Source organism: Corvus cornix, chromosome 2 (assembly GCF_000738735.6).
Source record: "Corvus cornix cornix isolate S_Up_H32 chromosome 2, ASM73873v5, whole genome shotgun sequence".
Taxonomy (NCBI): Eukaryota; Metazoa; Chordata; class Aves; order Passeriformes; family Corvidae; genus Corvus; species Corvus cornix.
The window spans coordinates 42,522,751-42,546,135 of NC_046333.1; the positions used below are offsets into that span (position 1 = coordinate 42,522,751).

Consider the following 23,385-nt stretch of genomic DNA (forward strand, 5'->3'; position numbering starts at 1 on the left):
TATATCCTGAGGTTATAATGACTCTGCAAGTCATGTAGGAACTTCACCACATAAGCCAGTCTGACATGAACATTATATATCAAGGTAGTCTATGCCTTCAGATCTAATGTTTTTATAGAAGACATTGTGGTACTATCATTTCATTCATTAATTAGTCGTATATGACCCATAATAATAAAAGAACAGCTTATTGTAAAAACACTTCTAAATCTAAGGTCACTGACAGATCAGTGCTACATCAATACAAATAAAAGGAGTAGTGAAAAAAAAAATTAAAATAAATTCTCTCTCCAAATTGACATTATTTTAAATTTTAGGTATATTAGGATTAATTCTATTTTCCATTTTTTACAGCATAGAGACAAAGATAATATTAATATTGTAAAAGTTATAATATGATGTTCCCTAAAGCACATTGAGACACATTGGAAAAAAAGTTATCCTCTAGCATGCCTGTCTAATTAAAATAGAAATATGGTTAGATTCCAAGGCAATACTCTGAAAGCCAGGAGCTTTTCCTGTCTAAAATTCTGTTTGACACAGCGTTTTATACCCTCCTCATACAACAGTCTAAAAACATCAATAAGCTGCTTTGCTAGCCTGGATTTTTTTCAACATGTTACCCTTGGGTTAAGCTTTATAATCTGATGCAGAATGTAATAATCCTAGGAAGTGAAATGAATGAGAATGGAGAATGTTCAAAAGGACTCAAAAGCTAAAATTAGAAGTAAAATTTTGTCACTTATTTAAACATGATAATTCTAGTTACAATGTAAGTTTTTTTGTATTTGTCAAGAAAGTGCTAAGGTCCACTTTTGAAAATATTTTAATAAATAATGTGAGGCTAATAGTCATAATTCCTGTCTCTTAATCCATTCACAAAAGAGTTGGAATACGTAACATACTCCCAAACTAATGTAAACTGGTTAATTTCTCCTCCTCCTCTTTGTCTTTTTTTCCACACCTTGTGTGATTCACCCTTACAGTTAATTGTCCGCTTGTTTTAGGTGTAAAATGGAAAAGATTTGTAAAAATATAAGAACTAAAGAAAAAAATATTAATGGAAAAGATAACATAATTGCATCCATAAATTGTGGTGGGGTGAATCTTCTAACTGAAAAATGACCACAAATCAGAAGAATAAACTATTAGATACAAAACTAAACAGTGTCTGTGTTATTTTCAAAAAATTAGAATGACAGAAGGCTACAGAGATGAAACAGGAGATTATCAGGGAAAAAAGATTCTTCAGGTAAAGATACTAGGAAAGAAAATGAAAAGGCCAACCTGTCTATCCTTTTTGAATTACGTGTTTCCTTGTTGCATTATTTCTCAGCAGTGTACCATATTGAAGGATATATTAGAAACAACACAGTGAGGTGATTATCTTGAGGGGTACTGGGGGAAGAGATGGCTCAGAGGCACACACATGCTCATCAATGGCTGCTAGTAAAGAAGCTTTATGAGCTACCAGACTACAGAGAAAGGATTGTAAGCCTGGCTTACACTATAGCTCCAGGTCAGCCTTGCCCCCATAGAAAGTGAAGCAGTTAATTGCCAGGCTGAGGGAGTGGAAGAAGGACTGACTGACACTGCACAGGGAGGAAGCTATTGCAGCAGATTTCCCTGTTTGAAACCAGCATCCAACTTCATAGCCAAAGATCCACCAAAACATGCTTACTGTCACCAATAAAGATAGGAGACCTGTGAAATATCTTGCAGAGAGCTAGAGGACAGAGCTTATTCCTGAACCACATCTCATCCATTTAATATCATAAATGAAGTGTACAACAGGTGCATTAACAGCTCTGGTTTTGTTTCTGCCAGTGCTTGTGGCCATCTACAGCTGCATGACTTGTTCCATAGGAATAAAGAAGTTGAGCTGTGTAAATGACATTTTGAGAGTGCTGCCTTGTTCAGGAATAGACTAATTTATTTAGGGAAGAGGAAGAGGGAGAGGGAGAGAGAGAGAGGGAAGAAGGACAAAATATTCCAGCTTGTCCCAGAAGCATAAATGAAAAATCTGAGTAGCTTGTAAAATGTGAAAGCCCTGAGTTATATTTCACAGCAGCACTAATTGGTGAGTAGTCCATGCACAGAGGCAGGTAAGAGAGCTACTCCAATGAACACATCAGGAATCATGTCTCAAAATTAATTATATGTTAACAGTTTTAAAATTAGTTTAGTTTTTGACAGTATGAGGAGCACCTTCATTCCTACACTATAATCACTGAGAAGTTGAGCAGTTTATAGACTCCATAACAAGAGGTGTAAAGGAAAAATTAATACATGGTGTCTTTCAGGCAGAAGCAGTGGCTGTTCAGCCATCACTCACTTAGGGCTTCTACAAGGACAAGTAGAGCAAAGGGAGCCACATGCTTGTGGAATAAAGATCATAAACAGTTGGTTCACAGGTTTAAAGTTATTTTAGTTGTTTGTTGGGGGGGTTTATAAAGAATAATCACGCAAATAAAGTACTAAACTCCTGTTGTTTTAGGTGATTTATTCAATTCTATATTCTACTTGTAATAATTCTTGTACAGAAACACAAAAATTGCTATTGATTGGTCTCTTAGTTTGCAAAATTTATATTTACTGACAATAAACACCAGTGAGCTACACCTACAATAATAGTACATGATCCTCTGCCAGACAAGTATTGACAAAGGTGAGTGCCTAATATGCTGTAAGCATATTTAAAAATTAGAAGTTTTCCTCAAAATTATCCAACACTACTGTTAAAGTAGGACTGATTGACTTTTTTAAGGTAAACCACTTCGTTTTACACAGCTGCTGGGTGGTGTTACAAAACCATCTCCTCTCTCTAAAAGTTTGTTGGAATTATTTGGGAAATGTTCTATGAAAATTATTTATTATTAAAAATATTTTGCAATGTGTGATTGTCCTGCAGTGTGCAGGATGAACCATGATCTCAGATGGAGTAGAGGAATTGTGACTATAGCAGTGCCGTAAGACCTAATTTGGAAATTCATTTTTTCAATGCATGAATTTTGTTATAAACACATAGGTAATACCCATGAAATAGGAATTATTTTTGCTTTGGAAGTTAAACTCATCAATAAGTAATTATGTGAATGAAGTTTCTATCAGGTTTTCTTATCTAACAAAACTTGCCAAGATTAAAAGCAAAAACCATCCCCATGCTTATTTTTTTTCCTTAATATTTATACAGTAGTAAATAGGATAACTTATTTTCTTCCTTAAAGCAAAATACTATTTACTTTGCAGACAATCAATGTATTAAAAATATCAGAAATTTCACACTATTTTCATTGCTGATTCATAATAGACAATCAAATATGTAATAGAACAACTTATTGCTATATTGGAAAGTAACATTCATGAATTCAGATGACCTATAGTAGAAATCCAGATCTAGAAAAAGCATGAATAAAGAGGCAAGAGTGAATGCACATCAAATATGTAATCTACTAGCTGAAAACCAAATAGTGGCAAGGCAGAATTTAATCTGAATTTTGTGCTTGCATTCAAAATATTTTTTGCTCTTTTCTTACAGCAAGAGCAATGCCACCAGTTAGAACAAAGAAAAGTCTTCAAATGAGCCAGTTAAAATGACATGAGGAAGAATTACTAACATGCTTTTAAAATACTTAATGCTTAGCTGGAATGTATCAGAAAGCTCAGTATATTTTAGATCAGAATTTGTAGACATTTTTTCCCCAAGCTGTGCCCGCTGTTGTGTGCTCCAGAGCTTAGAGCTACTCTCACCTTTATGAACAATTGATTTGGTCAGTTGTCAGATTTTCCAATAGAAAATGAGGAGCATCCATTGTAATTTCTTAGATACTGCTAATAACAACCTGAGCTTTATTATATTAAAAACTCCTCACAACTCAGTCATTAAAATTTAATAAATGCTAAACACCAGCCTCTCCAAAGTACAAGAATCAATCCCTATTTTGTTAGACAATGCCTTTCAGAGGGAAGGTGGGGGGAGATCCTTTGGGTTTATTGCTTCTTGGTTGCTTGATTGCCTTTTAAAATGTATTTGTCTATTGATTTATTTTATTATCAAAGAGCCTGGCTAAGGTGCAGTAAGACTCCATGCTCCCAACCGGAGAAGGAATCTACCACGTTTTCATGAAACCCTGTCATTATGTCTCATTTCCACTGCGATGCACTGACAGAATCAATCCTTCCTTTGTTTCACAAACAGTGTTTTCATTTTAAAGACAGTAGCTGCTTCTTTGGGGAGAGGGGAAGGGAAGCTTTTGTAGGAGCCAGAACACTACTTCTAAGTCTACAAAAGGGAAAGTATATTCTTATTAATTGCAAGTCCTATCTACAAACAAAGATTTTTGACCCTTCAGAAATATAACCAAATTTCTTTTTGAAAATGACACACAGTGATAGAGCTTTAGTGAGACAAAGATTGTGCCTGCATGTGCCTTGTCTTCCTTTGGGACTTAATTATAGCTAGGAGGGACAGCATAGGTGTCAAGGAGACTTCTTGTTCTTTTTATCAGTGTGGCTTTAGCCAGTCTTTGGTTTTGTTTTTGGTTGGTTTTTTATTTGTTTGTCTTTGTTGTTGTTGTGTTGTTTTGTTTTTTAAAATCCAAATAATGTTGTCTATACTGCAGATTCTTCTGCATGGACATAAGAAATAATCAGAAACAGTAAAATCTTATAAAGCCTACAAAGATGTTGTCCAAACATTTACTTATTCTGAGTTCTTCATAGGATAATTCAGAGTTATGAACAGAGGCTACTACTCTCTAAATGTATCAAATAACACATTTTCCAGGGCTGGTGGATAACAAAATAATTTCCAATTTCTTTCATACAAATGTATGTGTATAGATGTAGCCACATATGTTTAAGAACCTTATTCTGAATGCTTAGCTTGGTCAAATCAGATATGGGACACTCTCACTGCCTGATACATATGCAACCTCTAATTCATAGTGCAAAATTATATAGATGGGGTGAGGCACATGTCAAAATCTGTGTTACTCAGCAAACTGTTTCCTTACTATGACAACACAGTTACAGACATAGAAAAATTGGTTGAAATGACTGCATTGTTTTAATGTCAGAACTCCAGCGACCAGAAAAATCGTCTAACTGTCCTCAAAGATTTGAATACATTTACAAACACAGTTATGGGTTTATTGATCACAAGGCAGCAAAGAAAGCAGAGGGTCAGAATATGTACAATCAACAAAAAGTCTCTCCTAATTTACATCTTGCTGTGATGAGAATGTATGAAAAGATGGCATAATAGCACTGCTAGTGTGGCTAAACACACATTAATGGTGATAATAATAAATCACTTAGCAATTCCTGGCTTAAGAGTTATCATGAGGAATCATAGAAACTTTATCTCTCTGATTTTGTGTCTGTTTCTCTGCCTTTTAATCATTAGAGCCTGAAATAGTTGTCATCTCCTATACTCAAAATCTGGGCTTTTCTTCCAGGACTGCTAAACAGCACTTTCAGTCTGTCTATAACAAACAGCTACAGCTTCTACTTGTTACTGGGAAACCTGATTATGTCTCCTCCTTGTTTTACTGAAAAGTGACAAAACAATGGAAGTCCTTGAGCCTTTTCCACAGTTATACCTTACTTGGATTTTAATACAGATGGAGCACATCATTATCTACACTCTTAGACTTACAAATGAACCAAGAAAACAAATTTAAAATGTTTCCCTTTTTTATGTGTGGGTAGGTAGGGGAGATATGTAATCTGGTGCCAAGTATCCGATTTTGACACTTCAGGATCAGGACACTACAGATGACTTCTGACCCCTTTTTTGTCCACATGCTTCTAATTCAGTTAAAATCTCTGATTCAATTTTGTGTGCAGTGAACCATTCCAACAGCACAACAAAGGTGGAATGGGGATAATGAACAACCAGGACTAAATTCTTATTCATTCTCAGCTTTTTAATGCTGGCTTAGAGTGCTAATAAATCTTCAGCCTACAGTAGATTTGGTGGACTTTGACTGAAAATGCCGTAACATTTTAGGTCAGGACTGAAAGACAGTTCACAAGTCATAGTGGGGAAATTCATGCTATTTCACCCTGCAATTCACCTGACCCTATACACTGCTGCTGATTAATTTTAAGAATTATTGAATTCACATTCAGGTACAGATTTACAGTAATTTAAAATTTACAAGAAAAAAGAGTGAGAAACAGACTTACTCAAATGAATAGATCTACTGTTTAACTACAGAAATGTTCTCCAAATCCAAAACTTCCATAAAGCTGCGGAAGTCACAGATAATCTGAAAAGTAAAATCTCCCTATATTAGGGAGAGGGAATCAAGATACAGTGGCCTAGCTGCCAAACTGTCCCATAACACCATTCCCAAGAAGTAGTGCTGTACTTAAACAAAAAGAAGAAAGAAGTCATATTAACATACCCAAGAACTGTACATCTGAAAACTTTCTTCTTACTTTTCTCTGAGAGTAACCATCATATAACTCCAATTATTTCTGTTTGCAAGTTATATTAATGAAGACATAGTATTTTCCAGCTGAAGCAAAGTTAGTTGCTTTGACCAGGCACACCAGGTACAATTTTTGGCTGCCCTATTGGTGCTGTTTATCCTTATTGATAAGTAAAATGGTTGGATAAGAAATGAGATGCACAGGTATGTTCTACTGCAAGAGAACTACTAGTAGAGGACATGGCTAACCAGAGGATGTAGGTGAAAGCAAAACTGATAATCTGTCTTGGATTCTGTATATCTGCCTGTGACAGTGGATGTTACTTCATGTCAGGATATTTTTTCCTTTAATTTTAAGGTGACAGATTATACCATGAAAATAAGCATATGCTCACAAATACTACTTTAAAGCAGAGAAGTTACTTGGATGTGTCCTGCACTGCTTTAAATCACATCCTTCTCGGAGAACCTGAGAAACACTCAGCAGTCTGTACATCACCCAGCTGACTCTAATCAGGAAGAGTTGTCCCTGAATTTATAAAAACTGAATGCAGCTGAGAGGGTGATCCTCAGATTTGTCATCATACAGAAAAGCATGAAGCAACAGATTGTGGGGATCCATCAAGTTCCACGACAAAACTGTAGAGGGGAATGTAATCATCTTCAAACCCTATCTTTAAATGGAGTTTTACTCCTTTTCATATCAAACATCCCTCCCCAAGGGAAATGTGTTACACAAACTAATCACCAAGCTCTCTGAACAGATGTGTACTCTCAGCTGCTGTTTTCATCAGCAGGAAGTTTGGAGACATTTCAAGAGACAAACAAATGAGAGATCCTGGTTATTCTCCTCTCCAGAAGTACACACTTATGTATGGACTCCTTTCTGCTGCAATGGTTTAATAGAGTGTTGCTGTGGAAACACTGGCACCAAAGTACATCTAATAGGAAGCTATATAGAAAAATCAGCCCATATATCAAATTCATTGGGGTTTTGAACTGAAAAGTACTTTGGTGCACTCTTACTTGGCATTATATTTGTCCCCTGTCTTGATATTATCCTAGTAAAAATTCCTGTTTTTCCAATGTTACTTCTCTCTGTGTGTTAGGAGAAGCACAAAACAAAGACAAATACCTGACTTGTTAAACACTAACTTGAAAGTTTGGCTATAACTGTATTTGAGCATTCACATGATTAAGTCAGAAAAAGAGGGCTGTCATAAAAGCTTTTCACTATCAAAATTGCTCTCTATATATTTTTTATATAGTATCAGTGAAAGTACTTTGGTGAGTCTGTACTGACGCCTTTCAGGAGTGCTTTATCTGGAATTCCTTCTTGTTTTGTTTGGGGTTTTTGTTTGTTTTGGGTTTTTTTTTCCAAAATAAAGTACTAGTTTAAGTGGAAAAACACATTTTAATTATAGTGTATGAGAACTGTTTTTCATTTTCAGTGTGTGTGATGACATTCTTAACTAAAAGTGATAACCAATGATTATGAAATGAATGTTCATTAGGCTGGCACATGAGCTTCTAGAAAAGGTATGGATAAAACCTTTATTTGGACACATAGCTTGTGTAAATATGAATTATTTTTATAGATAAACAAAAAATATATAAAAAAATTAAAGCATTTTCTCTCAAGGATGATGTTTTTTATGGAAAATAACAAGCAGAGAGGTTGTTCAATGCTTATGATCTGACCAACTGATGTACAATTCATGTAGGTAATATCTGAATTATCAAACAAATGGAATCAGCAGCTCTTTTAACATAATCTGTGTATTATTTCTTTATTGTGACAAGCATCTGAAAGATGACAATAACTGCAGAAACCTTTAAAGATACTTACATCACTTTCATGGCCTTCTCTTAGATTGTAAGTGAGATCATGCTGTATGTCTTCAACAAACTTGTGAGCATACTCTGGGTAGAGGTCAAGCACTTCAAAGAGACCTTTGAGTATAATACATTGGAGGTCACAGTATGTTAGAGCTTTAACATCTGCATTTGTTTTAATAACTTGATCCCTAATGGATAGGTTTGCTCCAATTAAATCTCCTTTACCTGAAAGAAAATACAAACATAATTATCTTTGAAGCATAAATTCTTTACTTCTTTTTTGAATCATAAAGCTGTTTAACATAATTGCTACACCTGAACCTGAAATCCCATTGTTACTAATGCGTTGTTGAATTAATAACATCCTAAAGGATCTTAGACTAATTTTTTTTTTTTTTTCCGATGCAACCTTATATGCAATTAATTGGAGGTACAAAAACTGATTTCCAGACAGGTAACTGGTTGATTTAAGGGAACAATAAAGTAAATAAGTATAAAATGAGGATTACATTAGTAACTAATAGCAGGTGCAATTTTTTTCAAAAAAGCTGTTATGGGGTGGTTTTGCGTTTGTGTGTGTTAAAACATGCAGGTGTTAAGATATCATTTTAGCATCTCTGTCGAGAAGAAAGAATGGCTTAAGAAAGAATTCTTATGCTGTTGTTTTTTCATTTATGGGCAAGACTGCCTTAGGACACTTGTAATAAAAAGTTCAACAGACCATATATTGAAGAGCACAGAAACTTTATAATTAAAAGCTTCCATAAACATCTGATCTGAGGTATAAATTCCAAAGTGCAGTCATTGAACCAGAGTTTTTCCCCAGAAGTTAAAGCAGATGGTCTTCACTAAAGACCTGGACAGTGTGATGGAGTGTATTCTTAGCAAGTCATGGGCAGTACCAAACTGGGGGAACTGGTTGATATGCTGAAGGAAAAAGCTGCTATTTAGGGCGACCTCAGTGAAAGACAAATCAGGTGACGGGAATATCATGAAGTTCCACAAAACCAAATGCCAAGTCCTGCACCAGGGATGAAAACCCTCCCTATAGCAGTACGAAGTGGGAGCTGAGCAGCTGGACAGCAGCTCTGCAGGAAAGGACCTGGGGGTCCTTGCGGACAAATTGAACATGAACCAACAATGTGTCCTTGCAGAAAAGTTCAAGGACCTCCTGTGCAGCATTAGCAAGAATGGAGCCAGCAAGACTCAGGAAAGTGACTCTTTCCCTCTATATTTGTCACACCTGATCTGGAGCACTGTGTCCGGTTCTGGGCTTCCCCATACAAGACAGAATATTGGCAAATTGGAGTGAGACCAAAAGAGTCTACCAAGAATCAGGGACTAAAAGACATAATGTATGAGGAAAGGCTGCAAAAATGGGGTATTGTTCCATCTTACAAAGAGAAGGCAAAGGAAGGATATTATTTTCTTCAACAGCCTAACAGAAAATAGTAGAGAAAACAGAGTTAAACTTCTCTTCAGAGTGCCCAGGGGAACAAGATGTACTGAGCACAAGGTGTAACAAAAGAAATTCTCATTATAAATTAGGAAAGTCATGAAACAGTGGAACAGCCTGCTCAAAGAGGCAAATTCCAAAGAGGAATTGCAAGCATCTCTGGAGATGTTCAAAACTTGCCTGGACATAGCCCTGAGAAATCTGAGCTAAATTTGCACTGTTTTAAGCAGGTTTAGGTTGGGTAGCTTCTGAAGGTCCCTTCCATCTTACATTATTCTGTGATTAATAAATAATAAGTTAAGACTGTCACATCTGAAAATCCACCCAGCATGTAATTCCAGCTGTATATTGCACAGGAAATGGTCAGCTTGCAGGGTAAGCTAAACTAAGCAGTCAACCATTCCTGAAGCTTCTTAAATGGGATAGCTTTACACTTTAAAATATCACCTTTTTAGTACTTTAAAATAAATTTGTTCCTATTTACATGGAGCTTGAAGAATTTTCTCAAATGTACTTATCATAAACTTAGGATAGGGAGGGATTTTCTCTTATGATAGGAATACACATACATTAATGCTACTTTGGGGTCTCTTAAAAATCTCTATTGGTATAAATGAGAACTGGTATGAGCTTAGGTCAGTCTGGGAAAGTGAAATTTGATAGGTAGCAATAACATCTGTCATTGCTCATCACACCTTGTATTGCTCACGTAATAAAACATAGCATAAAGCTAAGCAGTAACACACTTTTACATTTTACTTTGAATACCAGCAGTTCCTTAGAAGTCTTCCGCTATACTAAGCAAAGGGCTGGCATGTTAATCTGTTGCTGGCTGTTAATGTGGAAAAGGGAAAGAATATTTCAAATATACCAAAACTGACCTTTAAACATCTTAATTAGAAACTTTTTAGATATATGAACAGTATTAGTATAAATATTACAAAAACATTTTGGAAAAATATTAGATTTTTATTTGATTGTAGTTATAGTGTTGAAATAATGTCAGGTTTAAAAACTCTAAAATTGATCTGGTAGTGCCAATATAGGTTTCTTTTTCAAATGAAAATAATGTAGCAAAGGCTGTAGGTAGTAACCTGAAGTTTCATGTAGAATTAATGAAGTGATGAAATGACTTTACCTTGAATGTCAACATTTGTTACATAACAGAATCATTTCAGCTATTCTTAGTAGCTATTTACATCCTTTTTTCTTTAATTGGAGAAGAAATTTATGTAGAAATGTTTCTCACAGACATATCTGTTTTTAATAAACAGGGACATGCAGTCAAAGTTACAAATGTCCTCATTATGGATGTTTTCAAAATAACTTATGGCTAATATTTTTTAAAAATCAAAGATATATGCTCAAACAGTACATAACTCATATTAAAACATATTTTCCTATAAAATATACCCTAACCATCATTATTAAAGTGATAGTCTCTAGAGGAACCAAAGATGTATGTAATGAGAGCGTTTCACTGAATTGTTGCTGCACTGCTTGTTAGTGAGAATGGTTCAGTAAACAAAAACTAATTCACTAGAATTAGAATCAGGACAGAATTATAAAATATTCTGGGAACTGCAGCATTGTCAGGGAGAAAACTGCTCTCTTGGGTTTACATGACATCAGTAATACAATTTCTCATAGGGTCCTATATGTTTGATGCATTCACCTTCTGCTGGTGTTAATTAGGTTTAAATGATGAAGCTCCCATTCACTGTAACAAAACATTATTTCATTGTGTTATGTTTATGTTTTTTGCATTATGATTTCATTAACTTCTCTCAGAAATCCACTAATCTCTTTCTTATTGTTTTGATTGTTACCGTTACACAATGATGCTTTAATTAACATTTTCAGAAGAGCCTGAAGATGGAATTATTAATGAAATCATAGTTCCAATGGAAGTACCTCTTGACCTTTTGCTGGCTTTTAGCTTATGTTTTATTCTAAGCCATATTTTGTATCTTTGATCTATGTGATCCAATGAAATCAAGACATTCTTAAACTTTCTAGAAACAAATGAGTGATGGAGTGATATGGACTGTCAATCTAATACAATTAAAGAGTTCTGAAACAAATAGGAACTGTATCACATTTATATTCTAAAAAAAGACCAATCAAATGCATTCTAGTAAAATAAAAGAAATTCAATTACAGAAGACCAGAAGCTTCCATTATCAACAGTCTAGTGTAATCCCACAAAACAGGAAGGAAAGCAAAAAAGGAAATGTTCTTTTTAACTCTGTTTTATAAGAATATTAAAAGTTATTAGAACAATACATTTAAGTCTAGAGATATTAAAATCACAATAAAATAATTCTCTACTTTTAGAGTAAACTTTTATATTTCACAAAAAAACTTCATAAACATTAACTCAGACAGGTCCAATCATCCTTTAGCTGAAGATAAAGAGAATTTCTTTAGTAGGCCTTAGATTGAGGCAAATCACAGAAATTTACAGTTAGAGATGCTTAAATGTCAATGAGTAAAAACAGTCATCTTGCAAACAACAACTAAAAATGTATTAGAACTGAACTTCTGGCCTTTCTCAGTTCTAATATACTCAAATGCCTGCAGACAGCATCAGTAAGCATGAAGAAGTAGCTTGGGGGAGCAGAGCCAACAATGCTTTGTTTTTCACCATGTGGCTTTTCTGCAAGGGATGTTCATAAGCAAGTGCCAAAGAATGACAGTAGGCTCATACGGCTTCCTTTCATTTGGGAGCATTAGTGGGAGTGTTTCCTGGCCACTAATTTTTATGAAAGATTTAGGAACTGACAACCAATGTTCTTTGAGCTGTCAATGCCATCACCAAATATAGTAGAAGGCAGCATTTTGTGTCAAAACATAGCAAGTACCTCTTTACATGAGAAGAAGAGAGAATAAATATAAGGAAACCAGAAGTGAAATACTGCACAGCTAACAATCTAGCAATTGAAAGCCCCTTAGGTTAAAATATAAGTTTAAACTAAAAAATAAAAAAATAAGAGTGTACATAGAATAGGTATTACAGATTAAAATTAAACAAATTCTTTCTCAGCAGACTACTAGGGGCATACTAAGCCATCAGTTAGCAGTGAAGGTCCTCCTATGCTGGGAGACCATTCTTCCTCTTTAAATCTATGATTGTGAACATACCAAGAATTGCCAGCACGGTGCTGTCCTTCAGGACTTCCATGGAACCTGAGCACACAAAGTAGATCGCTTGCAGGGCATCTCCCTGCCGGAGGAGGTATTCCCCAGGAGCACAGAAGGAGGTTTTGATGTGCAGAGACAGAGACCTGAGGCAACCACGACTGGCACACTCGAAAAGGGAGAGCTGCAAAATCTCCTTGTTCAAGTGCATGGTGATGTCTGAACGCAGCTCATCTGGGAAGTCTTTTAAAAGCTGTCCAAAAGATAGAAAAAATTATGAAAAAGGGAAAAATTGTAAAGTTATTTGTTTCCACTTTTGCAGAAATAGCCTGAGTTAGTAGTGCTGCACGTCACACTGATGTAAATACTTCCCTTTGATTTTTCTTATCCCCTTGATGAGACATGTGCTTTTAAAATAAATTTTAACACTGATAAATTCCAGGCAAAACCTGAATGAATATATGCCTTTATTCTACCGAAAAACACCTCCAAAAAAGCCTCACCAAACAAACCCTCAGGAAAAAAAGTTCTATAACACTGTTTGTATGAATTCCCTCTAATGCACAATATAAGTTTGTCCAAGTTCTTCTCAGCTGATAGAACACAGTAGGCTGATCAGGTATACTGTTGTATACAGTGACATATACAATGAAAACAGAGCAAACATCAACATCATTTAGACTTTCTTTAAAATCCTTCTATAAAATTCATCAATATGCAATATTACTTCTTCTATAGCAAAACCACTGGAAGAGGGATAACTAAATAAACCTGCCTTGAATGTGTTTTTGTTGTTGTTGTTATTTTTATTTTTTAGTAACATTATTGGACACTGAAAGGGGTGGGAAAGGAATGGAGACAAGGTGTGTGTTCAATGGAAGAACCTATGGAAACTAAAACCCATGAGGTCTTCCTTTTTTCCCTTTCAAGCTGCAAGCCCACAAACATAGTTTTGTTTGTAGTTTGAGGGGATGTGGCATCTGAACAATACAATCAGCCAATGCTTGACCAGGTGGGCTCGGACAAGGCTTTTTATCTGTAGGAGGCAAATAATGAAAGACTGATGGTCTCTCCAGGAGCTGCAGTTGTAATACAGCAGTCACTCACTTTCAGCATGACTAAAGGTACAGAAGGTACAAAAGCTGAAGGTGATCATTAACCACATCTAGGAAATCTTTGACATCTAAGTCATTTTTGTACCTTTGTAAATCTTACTAAGCTCATCTGTTGCTAAAATGCTGTTGAAAATCCCATTCTTTGTGCTGTTCACAACACAAAAAGAATTTATCAGGAAAAGAATGTTCCAAACCCCAAATCTTTCTGCTTATTTCCACATTATCTTTAGGGACCACTGAGTTTTACAACACAGATAACAAGAAACCTGAAGGGAGTGCGCCATTCAAATAACACTCCAGCAGAGAGAAGCCATTATTTCTCCTGCAGTACAGTAACACATAACCTGGATAAGTAATTTAAAACAAGCAAGCACAGACACCACCAGAAATCTGTCTTTTGATTTCACTCTCAAGTTACACTTTGCAATATTTAAAAATGTAACTATATAAATAACATAAAATTCAGGCTAAATCACTTTCTTACAGTATTGCAATAAATAGGATGAAGGAGGTAGGAAAGGACATTAGAGTCCCTCCTTTAAAAAGGACTTAAAATCCCCATATAGATATTTTTTTTAGTGAAATACAGGACTACTCATTATAGCATTTCTGCTGGCATCATCTAAAAGGCTTCTGATGAACGCCTCTTCAGCATCTGAGAATCACGGAGGACTGAACTTTACTTTACATTATTTGATGTTTTAAACCTGCCTTTTCAATAGTGTACCCTCTTCCCAGGATAACCCATCTTTGTTTTTAGGCACAGTTTTCTTTGGTATGTAACTTCACACAAAACACAGCATCAAAAAAGAAAAATTACCCCCCTCCTTGACTCTAAGTTCATAGTAAAAACAATCAAATAAAACCTCCCCCCCTTCTCATTTGGTTACCTCATTGGAATCAATTCCATTATTGACAGACCACGTGGTTTGGAAATATTCAAGCATCCTTTGCTTTAGCTGCTGTGGCAGGTGATGGACCCGTATAAAGTCCTTCAAATCCTTAGTTCTTGTGTGATAAAGGGACCATCTGGAGTACATCCTCTGAATGATGGCAGTCACATTGCCAAACACCAAGGCATGCATCAGAGCTAGGGAGTACAGAAATTATTGTGAAATGTGGAGTGATGATCAATGAAACGTAACACAGAAAATAAACAGCAGCTTCACAGGGCAAAAATTTCCTGATTGAGAGATATAAGAAAGCTTTTGAATATAAGGCTCCTTGAATAATATACAGTGTTATTAATATTCATTTCTGGTTTTTGAGACACTATGAATCATAGTCATGAGACAGGGTAGAAACTGTTTCTATCTAGTCAGGGTACCCAGCAAAATAATGCCGAAGTCACATTAAGTCCATAGTCTAAGAGAAAAGAAAAATGGAACATAGAATCATAGAATCACAGGATGATAGAATCATAGAATGGTTTGGGCTGGAGGGAACCTTAAAGAACATCTAGTTCCAACCCTCCTTCCAGGGACGGCTTTCACTGGACAAGGTTGTTCAAAGCCCCATCCAGCCTGGCCTTGAGCACTTCCAGGGATGAGGCATCCACAACTTCCCTGAGCAACATCTTCCAGTGCCTCTCCACCCTCACAGTAAACAATTTCTCCCAATATCTAATCTAAACCTACTCTCTTTCAGTTTGAACCATTCCCACTTGTCCTGTCACTACAGGCCTTTGTAAAAAGCCTCTCTCCATCTTCCTTGTAGGCTCCCTACAGGTACAGGAAGGAGCACATGTAGGCAGGTATGCTCAGGAAATAATGAGATACTAATAATCAGTATGAAAACTAGACTCAAACAGTCCATTGGAAACTACATAGCATGGAATAGTTTTCAGAGAACTCATATAAATACATACAATTACTAATGGAGACCATATGTAGTGGAATGAGGTTGTAAGTAACATTTAACGATGTATCGTATTCTGGGGTACATATTTTACAAAAAATTCAGAAAAAAACCCCATTGTAAATTCAGGCTAAAAGAAACATTCAAAGAGACAATCTGATTTCTTATATTGCTTGGCATGGTCAAATATGGTTAAAGTCATTTATCAGAAAGTTCTGACATCCTGGAGTTTGTCTGCAATTAGTTGTTGGCTTGGGAATAAAAAGATCAGAAGCAAAATTGAAGAAATATTTACAGATATAGGTCATCTGGGTTTGTCTGTGCAAAATGTGTTTGCTTATTATGAGTTGGAAAAATCACTGCTAAATTTTGATATGATATTGATCTAATGTATAGAATATACACATCTACAAATTGTTTATTGAAAAAATTACTAAAAAACTTGATTGTTCATCTAAAGGGACGTCTGTCTTTATAGATCTTGAAAGAAAGCAGACTCCTAAGAGTGACAAAGGAATTGGTTTATAAGCGAGACAAACAAGCTGTTGACCTTGCATGTCAATTTACAGATATCCAGTGTGAGTGAGAAGAGACAAGGGGGAACAGGAGGAGGAAAGGATACACTTTAAAATGGTAGAAAGAGATAGAAAATTCTGGAGTTTGGTGTACTAGAAAATGTTTACAGACTGAGTAAAACCCAAAGGAGCTAGTAACTATATATGTGTCCTTATTGTGAAGGGAATGCAGAAAAACAGATAAAGAACTGCAGTGTAGAAATAGCGGAAAGAAAAGGATTATGTATATAGTAAGAATAATAAGCCTAACTGGAAATTTATTTCTAAAAATAATCAGCTATATCAACTAGGTGTTGTTCATGATGGTGCAGTGAATTGCTAACTCATTAATGTCACAAACGAAAGCAACAAAATGTGAAGGACTGGTGTACTATTAGATACAGGATATTATACTAGAAATATGACAGCTAGGTCTGAAACAATTCAGCCAGACACAGATAAATAGGTTAAAGAAATAGTGTAGCCTCTTTAAGGATGCAATAATCAGTTTAAACAGGGGGGAGGGATAAAGCATTAGGTGGTGTATGAACGCATATGTAAGAATCACATGCGGTGTAGGCCTCTCATCAGGTTCCAAGCTAGGAGCTGGATGGTGTAGAGATCTCAGTGGTTATTATAGGCACAAATATCACCTAGAATTTTATTATTATGGAAGAATCTGTCTTTGCCTATATACATTGGAAGGCAGCTGCTTCTCATAATGACAAGCTATTCTTGGCTGTGACAGGCATTAGAATTCTTTATCAAATAATCATACTCTTACCCTACTTTCTGTAAGAAACCTATTGCGCCTCTGTCTAAACCCAAGTAGGACAAGTTCAAAACTTCTAGGAAATGTATTTTATAAAGTGGCCTTTATTTTAATGGATATTCTAAATCACATTTTAGTTACTTACAGAGGAACACCTCTGATCCCAGATAGGACTGGAGCTACTAGAGTGGGCCTCCAATCTCTTAAATACAAAAGTACACATTATTTGCTGAAAGAACATGGAGAGTACAAGACAGAACAGAGTATGATCACCTGCTGGAGGGCAGATCTGATTAATATTTTACAGATGCTGGGTATCCTAGGAGTTCTGGTTACATTTTAATATGTACATTTTCTTTCCCACTTTAAGAAGACATACTGTATTGAACAAGATCTTTTCAGAATATGACTTGTTAAAAATATGAATTTCAAATTCATGCAAAATAAAAATTAATACGAAGAGGCCAGTAAATATTAAAAAGGTATGCTATAAGCTATCTATTTGTCAAGTTTACACTTCTTTTTTCTTTCTTCAGCTTTTTCAAAGTTTAAGTAAGTTTTTTTCAGTTTGTAGTGTCATCCATTAAAGAGATACAGAAAAACTACTGATAAACTAACTCACCCTATCTGTTACACCTGAAATTTCATAAACGAACAGCTTGGTCAAAAAGTCTGAAAAACTTACACCAATTTTCCTCAGAACATCACTTTCCACCAGGGAATTTTAAAATTGAATATCAGCCAAAACTATATGCTAGAACGTTTTAAGAAATGAAGAGGTATCATGTCCCCAAGCATACAGATCAGCACTTTATTCCGAACAGTTTTCTAAGGCATGCTCACCCATCTTCACAGTATCATTCTAACTCCTTCAAGTTTCCTTGATTTTCCTCAATAGTATCTAAAATAGAATAGGGTTCCTCAAGAAAATACCTGCAGATCAGCCTGCTCTGCTTTTTTTACCTGGACGTGTCTTGTTCGCTGGACCCCTGCAGATATAAATCCCTCCTCCTACCTGCTTGCCTGTAAGCAACTTTGTCTTTCAGTCATCAGTTCCCTCTTACTCCACTCAGTTGATTAGTTCGTCACAATTTATTCAATGTACAAGCATATTATTTCTGTCACTTAATAATACAAGAAATAAAAGTGAAATTGTTACAACTGGACTAAATAAATGTATAGGATACCTCTGTATTCTTCACTATTACATTTATGAAAGGTCTGCCATATTAAAATGAATTAAATATTCATTGCTGCCTTACATGGGAGATCTTTTGGTTTCTTGATAGAAATAAAAACTCCTTCCTTAATTCCAACAGATTTTATGTAGTGAAAGCCCCAAAGAACAGAGACCACAGTGTATTTTAAAACTATAATTTTATGCAACCACCAAAAGCAATTAATGAACTGCTCGTGGTTTTGTGACATTATCAAAAAAAATTATATCATTCTTGGATGATTCATTATATTATTGCCTCTTATTTTCAGGACTGAGGAAAACTAAAATAATTCACTGAACAATTCTTATACCGATTAATGCTGCAAATATATAGTTTACAGGTAATTCATCATGTTCTCTGGCTTTCAATTGTCAAATCTGCAATTTATTGTTGCCCACAGAAATTTATCTGGCAAAGCTGATACCCAGGGCTTTACTGACTAGCCCTGGAGAAATACCTACTAGTATTTCCAGAACAACTAAGCAAGCAGAAAAAAAAAGGAGGACAGAGTACTCTAGCAGTGACTTGCTTTTACCCTTCATGCCCAGTGTGACATCTTTGAGCTGTATGATGCACACATTGTGAAATAGCACACCTAATTTTTCGTGGGAGGAAGGTGAATGTAAAGACAGAGCTTCCAGTACTTTCTCTAAAGGTCTTAGCTTACAAATCTCTGCTGGTTGTACCCAGGTGCCTCAGCAGAAGGAAGAGGACCATGAATGAGCACGTGGCTTACTCCAAGTACGACTTGGTAATCAACATAAATGAAAATGTTACTAAGAGCTCCAAATATGACAAAAAGTTGCATTTTGATTCAAATCTGTATCAAATGGTTATCAATGATAATTGAACTACTTTTTTTTTATACTAAGGCTCACCAGACAGTCTCCTGGCTCTGTCCTGTCTCTATTTCTTTCTCTCTGGCTCTCTGGTCTTGTCCTTCAGATGAGGATATGCACCAGCTCACAGACACATTGTCCTGTGGGCTCCCACTTCCCCTCATCACCATTCCCAGGGCTGCTGTGGGGAGTGTACTGCAGCTGATGTGCACATCATACCTGGCTGTCTGGGAAAGTGTCTGCCATGTGACTGAAATCCCCAACACATTGCTGGGCCACTCTCACTGTTAATAATGTGAACTTGCATTTTAGTGGGCGACACTCTTTCATCACCATAAGTGAACAAACGGTTAGAAATTCATTTGCCTAAGAGAGTTTCTCTAAACTGAACAAAGTTATTTCCTTCTTTTGCCATTTTAAATTAAATTTATTAAACCTCATTTTGTGTTTGTTTGGCGTTTCTTTTAAGAAACTTAGCAAAATTTCAGCTTTTATTTGACTTTTTCCTACTCCTTGAAAATGCTGTAAATGATGCTTAATTGTACCTACCCCCAATCAGCATTGTGCAAATGGAGAAGATCTTTTCAGCATCGGTATTGGCTGAAACATTTCCAAAACCAACACTGGTGAGGCTGCTGAGAGTGAAATACAGGGCAGCTATATAGGCACTTCTGATTGATGGGCCTCCTAGTGTATTATTCTCATAATAAGGAGATTCAATTCGTTTTCCTAGCTCATGAAGCCAACCTGCAAAACAAAGCATAAAAAGAATTACTATTAAGTATTACTGACACCTCCATAAAAGCTGCATATTATATAAAAAAAAACCAGTTCTAGAAGCCCCCAAAAACCTAATTAAAAGACAGTATAGTCTTCACACAATTCCAAGAATAAAGAGAACATTAAAATGTAGGAATTTAAGCACCACATTAAGTATTGTGTCTCTGTGGTATTTATGTACGATTTTTTATGATAAGAACTGCATTTTTGCATTGAAATCAAGTGGTTTTGAATTGCATATTACAGGTCTAATTAGATAATTTATAAAATCCATTAAGTCACTGAAAAGAAAAAAATCTTCACCTAATAGCACTGCAGCAACAATGCAACATCATTTAATTCTTTCCATTAATTAATGCTTGGAAAGCTTTTTGACATTCTAAGACTAAATCATTATAATAGTAATTACATATCCAGAGCTTTTCACATGTTTCTTTTTACAGTAGAAAAGATTCAAAGAACTAAACATAACTTACAAACCAGAACTAATTTTCAAAACATGCTTCAGTAAGTATTTTCTAAATTGTTCATTTAATCTTTCCTTTCATTTTGATAAATGAGTCTATGTATGCCAGAGAAAGCAGAATTAGCTACTGCCTCAGATATTTGAAAAAAAACAACAAAACAACCCCAAACAACAATGCAGAAAAAATATGCAGCTGGAAAACACAACCTGAATGAATTGCATAAACACAATGCTTCACAAAAATCAAGATAGGGGAAAAAAGAGGGATAAAAATCTATTTGTGTGCCCGGTTTTGCCTGTTTAACAGCTTGCTTGGGAGATTGGGAATCTTTCTTGGGTATACAGGGAGAATTGCCACAAGAAAATAATCCTGACAGACAGAGTTTTATTTTTAGAAAAATTGTTTGGGGGGTCTCCCTTTTGTAACCTGGGGCCTGACAGACTGAATCACCTCCTGAAGCTTAGTCTCTCTCCACTTCAGTCAGCATCCATTTCTGTGAATCCAGATATGAACTGGGGGAAATCTCATTGCACAGGATGTCTGCAAAAGTAGGGGGTAGATTTGAAGTATCTGTCCCTGCACTTCCAATTAAGTTGGGAAAAAGTCTGTAGGGATTTAGCACCCAGAGTAGACCTGCCGAACCATGGCTGCTCCCATGCTCAGCTCCAGGCTTTCTAGCATGCTCTCCTCCAGAGAAAGCGCAGCCAGAAGGGCTTAGTAATGGCAGAGCAAGGTCTGGCTGTGACTCTGCTGACCCACTCTGTGCAGGACAGGGAATTTAATCGAAGGCGTAAATGAAAGCAATCTGCATTGTCGTACAATGGCAGTACTGAGTAGGACATTTTACCTTGCTGATGGACAAGAAAGCATATGAAAACCCCCTTGATTTTGCCTGGATAGATAGTACTCATCGTGGGGCTATTTTGTATTTGTGGCTCCCAATTATTTAAAATAAAAGTAAAGCAAAATGGGGAAAAAAAGAAGCCTGTCTGAGTCAATACCAGTCCTCTGTGCACTACTCTTTTTCCAAGAACACACTACATTTCCTCAACAGTAACATGGCCCTTTGTATGGCAGATTTAATTCCTATGTTTCTATAGTAGGGAAGATAATCACAAACATTAAAGAACATAGAATAAAAACCTAAGAAAATCTCTGGGATTATCTCTGAGCTTAATCTCTCGTTTTATCTCTGAGCTACAACAGGAGCAGTTAGCAATGATTAGCAATTCTTAACAATTGCTAAAATAATGCTGACAATGTAAAGAAAAGATGTTAGGTAAATTTATTCAGGGTTTAGACTTGGAAGAGAAAACATATCTCTGAAAGGGAAAACCCAAAAAATATATAAGAATATATTCCTCTGACTTGTAGATAAGAACATGTTTACAGCTTCTCATTTCTATTTTGGCTGGCAGAGATTATCCTAATCAGGAACTTTTGAAAAAATTATATAAAATGCTGTTTCAGCCAGAGTATATAAAATGCTGCAATATCTTCCAGATGAACTGTACCTCTCATATTTTTGCTGATAGCACTGCATTTTTTTTTCAATTTCAGGATAGAGGAAAGATACTGTTGGGTGTAAATACTTTCTTCAGCCAGTGGAAATAGTCATGAGGTAGCGTCATTGACTAATGCCTTTTCCTTTTCAGTTCCTGTAGGTAACAGCACTCAGCAGATTCTCTGGCAAACTTGAGTAATTAATTTCTGCCCTCAGGGAAGAAGAGAAAAGTAAATATACCTTGTAGTCAGGGGAGCTTCCTAGAATTTAACATTATGAATCTTGTCTGGTTCAGAATTAGCACTGTCTAGGTATAGCTCTCTGACTTTGAAAACATTTTAAAGTGCCAATTAGCATAATTAAGAGGAAGGCCTTTCAAAGGGAAAAAGAGCACTTAAGTAATCAAGTCCCATTGGAAAAGTCAATAGGAATTGGATATCTAGCTCCATTAGACTAGTTTGAAAATTGCTGTAAGAATCTGTATTGAGTTTCATTTACTTATGTCTGGGAAGTGCTCAAGTATCAGCAGAAGCCTAAAAAAGCATTTAAACCTCCATAGATTACATACTTTTAAACTGGATGTAAACCACATTACTTCATTTAGTAGACATCCAGAAAATCAGCCCTTCCCCTGGCTTGGTGCTTTCTCTGCGTTGAGTATGTACAACACTCTCTGTAATTTGAGCTTCATTCTGTATTACTACTTAGATTTTCCTTATATGCCAGATACTTAACATATCAGAATACTGTCTGGTACTTCAAAAACTTACAAATTAGTTGCATTTTCTAATGCATTAATTAACCATAACACTCATTCTAAAAATAAGAGAAACTTTATTTTTTTTTCTAGCTAAAAAATAGACCAAATGTCTCTGGTTTATTCAGCACTACAGTGTCAGGAGTAATAAAGAGGTATAGATAAGGAGTGCCTCTTAGAGCATCCCTGAATGTCTGAAAGTAATAGTAGCAATGATGCTAAAAGAGAAAAGTATGAGACAAAGGCCAAGCTTCTCTCAGCTATTATTCCACACCAAATTTAGGGACTTCAAGTATTCCTGGGGGAAATGTAAAGGTAGAAAAGCCTATCTGCTCTCATGTAATCACTTTTTTTTGATGTTTAGACTGTATTTAAACCTCATGCAGGGCCTGACCGTACTTGGCCCTTTCATGCTAGTAAGGAGAGAAAGCAATACTATGTTGATAGTAGAGGAAGAATATGTAGTGGGAAATGCTGGAGTAAAAGAAAGGACACTGTGGTTTGTCTTTAGTGAGGGTTATCTTTAAAGACTCTGTTTGAGGCTGAGTTTTTCTCTTCTGGAAAAGAAAAAATAATAAAAGAATGTCCTGAACTGGAGCACATGCAGCCTTCTGATATAAATAGATTACAACTTTCAACACAGA

At 35.8% G+C, this 23,385-nt stretch overlaps 1 protein-coding gene across 3 annotated transcripts in view; it reads right to left on the bottom strand.

The window, feature by feature from the left end:
- KCNH8 (potassium voltage-gated channel subfamily H member 8) overlaps positions 1 to 23,385 on the bottom strand; it is a 175,473-nt gene that overhangs the window by 26,956 nt on the left and 125,132 nt on the right. For all 3 annotated transcript variants that reach the window (XM_039549761.1, XM_039549760.1, XM_039549759.1), the window contains 4 exons: positions 19,783 to 19,980; positions 14,882 to 15,081; positions 12,880 to 13,129; positions 8,290 to 8,504 (listed from right to left, as the gene is read on the bottom strand). In XM_039549761.1, the coding sequence (XP_039405695.1) occupies positions 8,290 to 8,504; positions 12,880 to 13,129; positions 14,882 to 15,081; positions 19,783 to 19,980 (863 nt within the window). The remainder of the gene's footprint in view (positions 1 to 8,289; positions 8,505 to 12,879; positions 13,130 to 14,881; positions 15,082 to 19,782; positions 19,981 to 23,385) is intronic.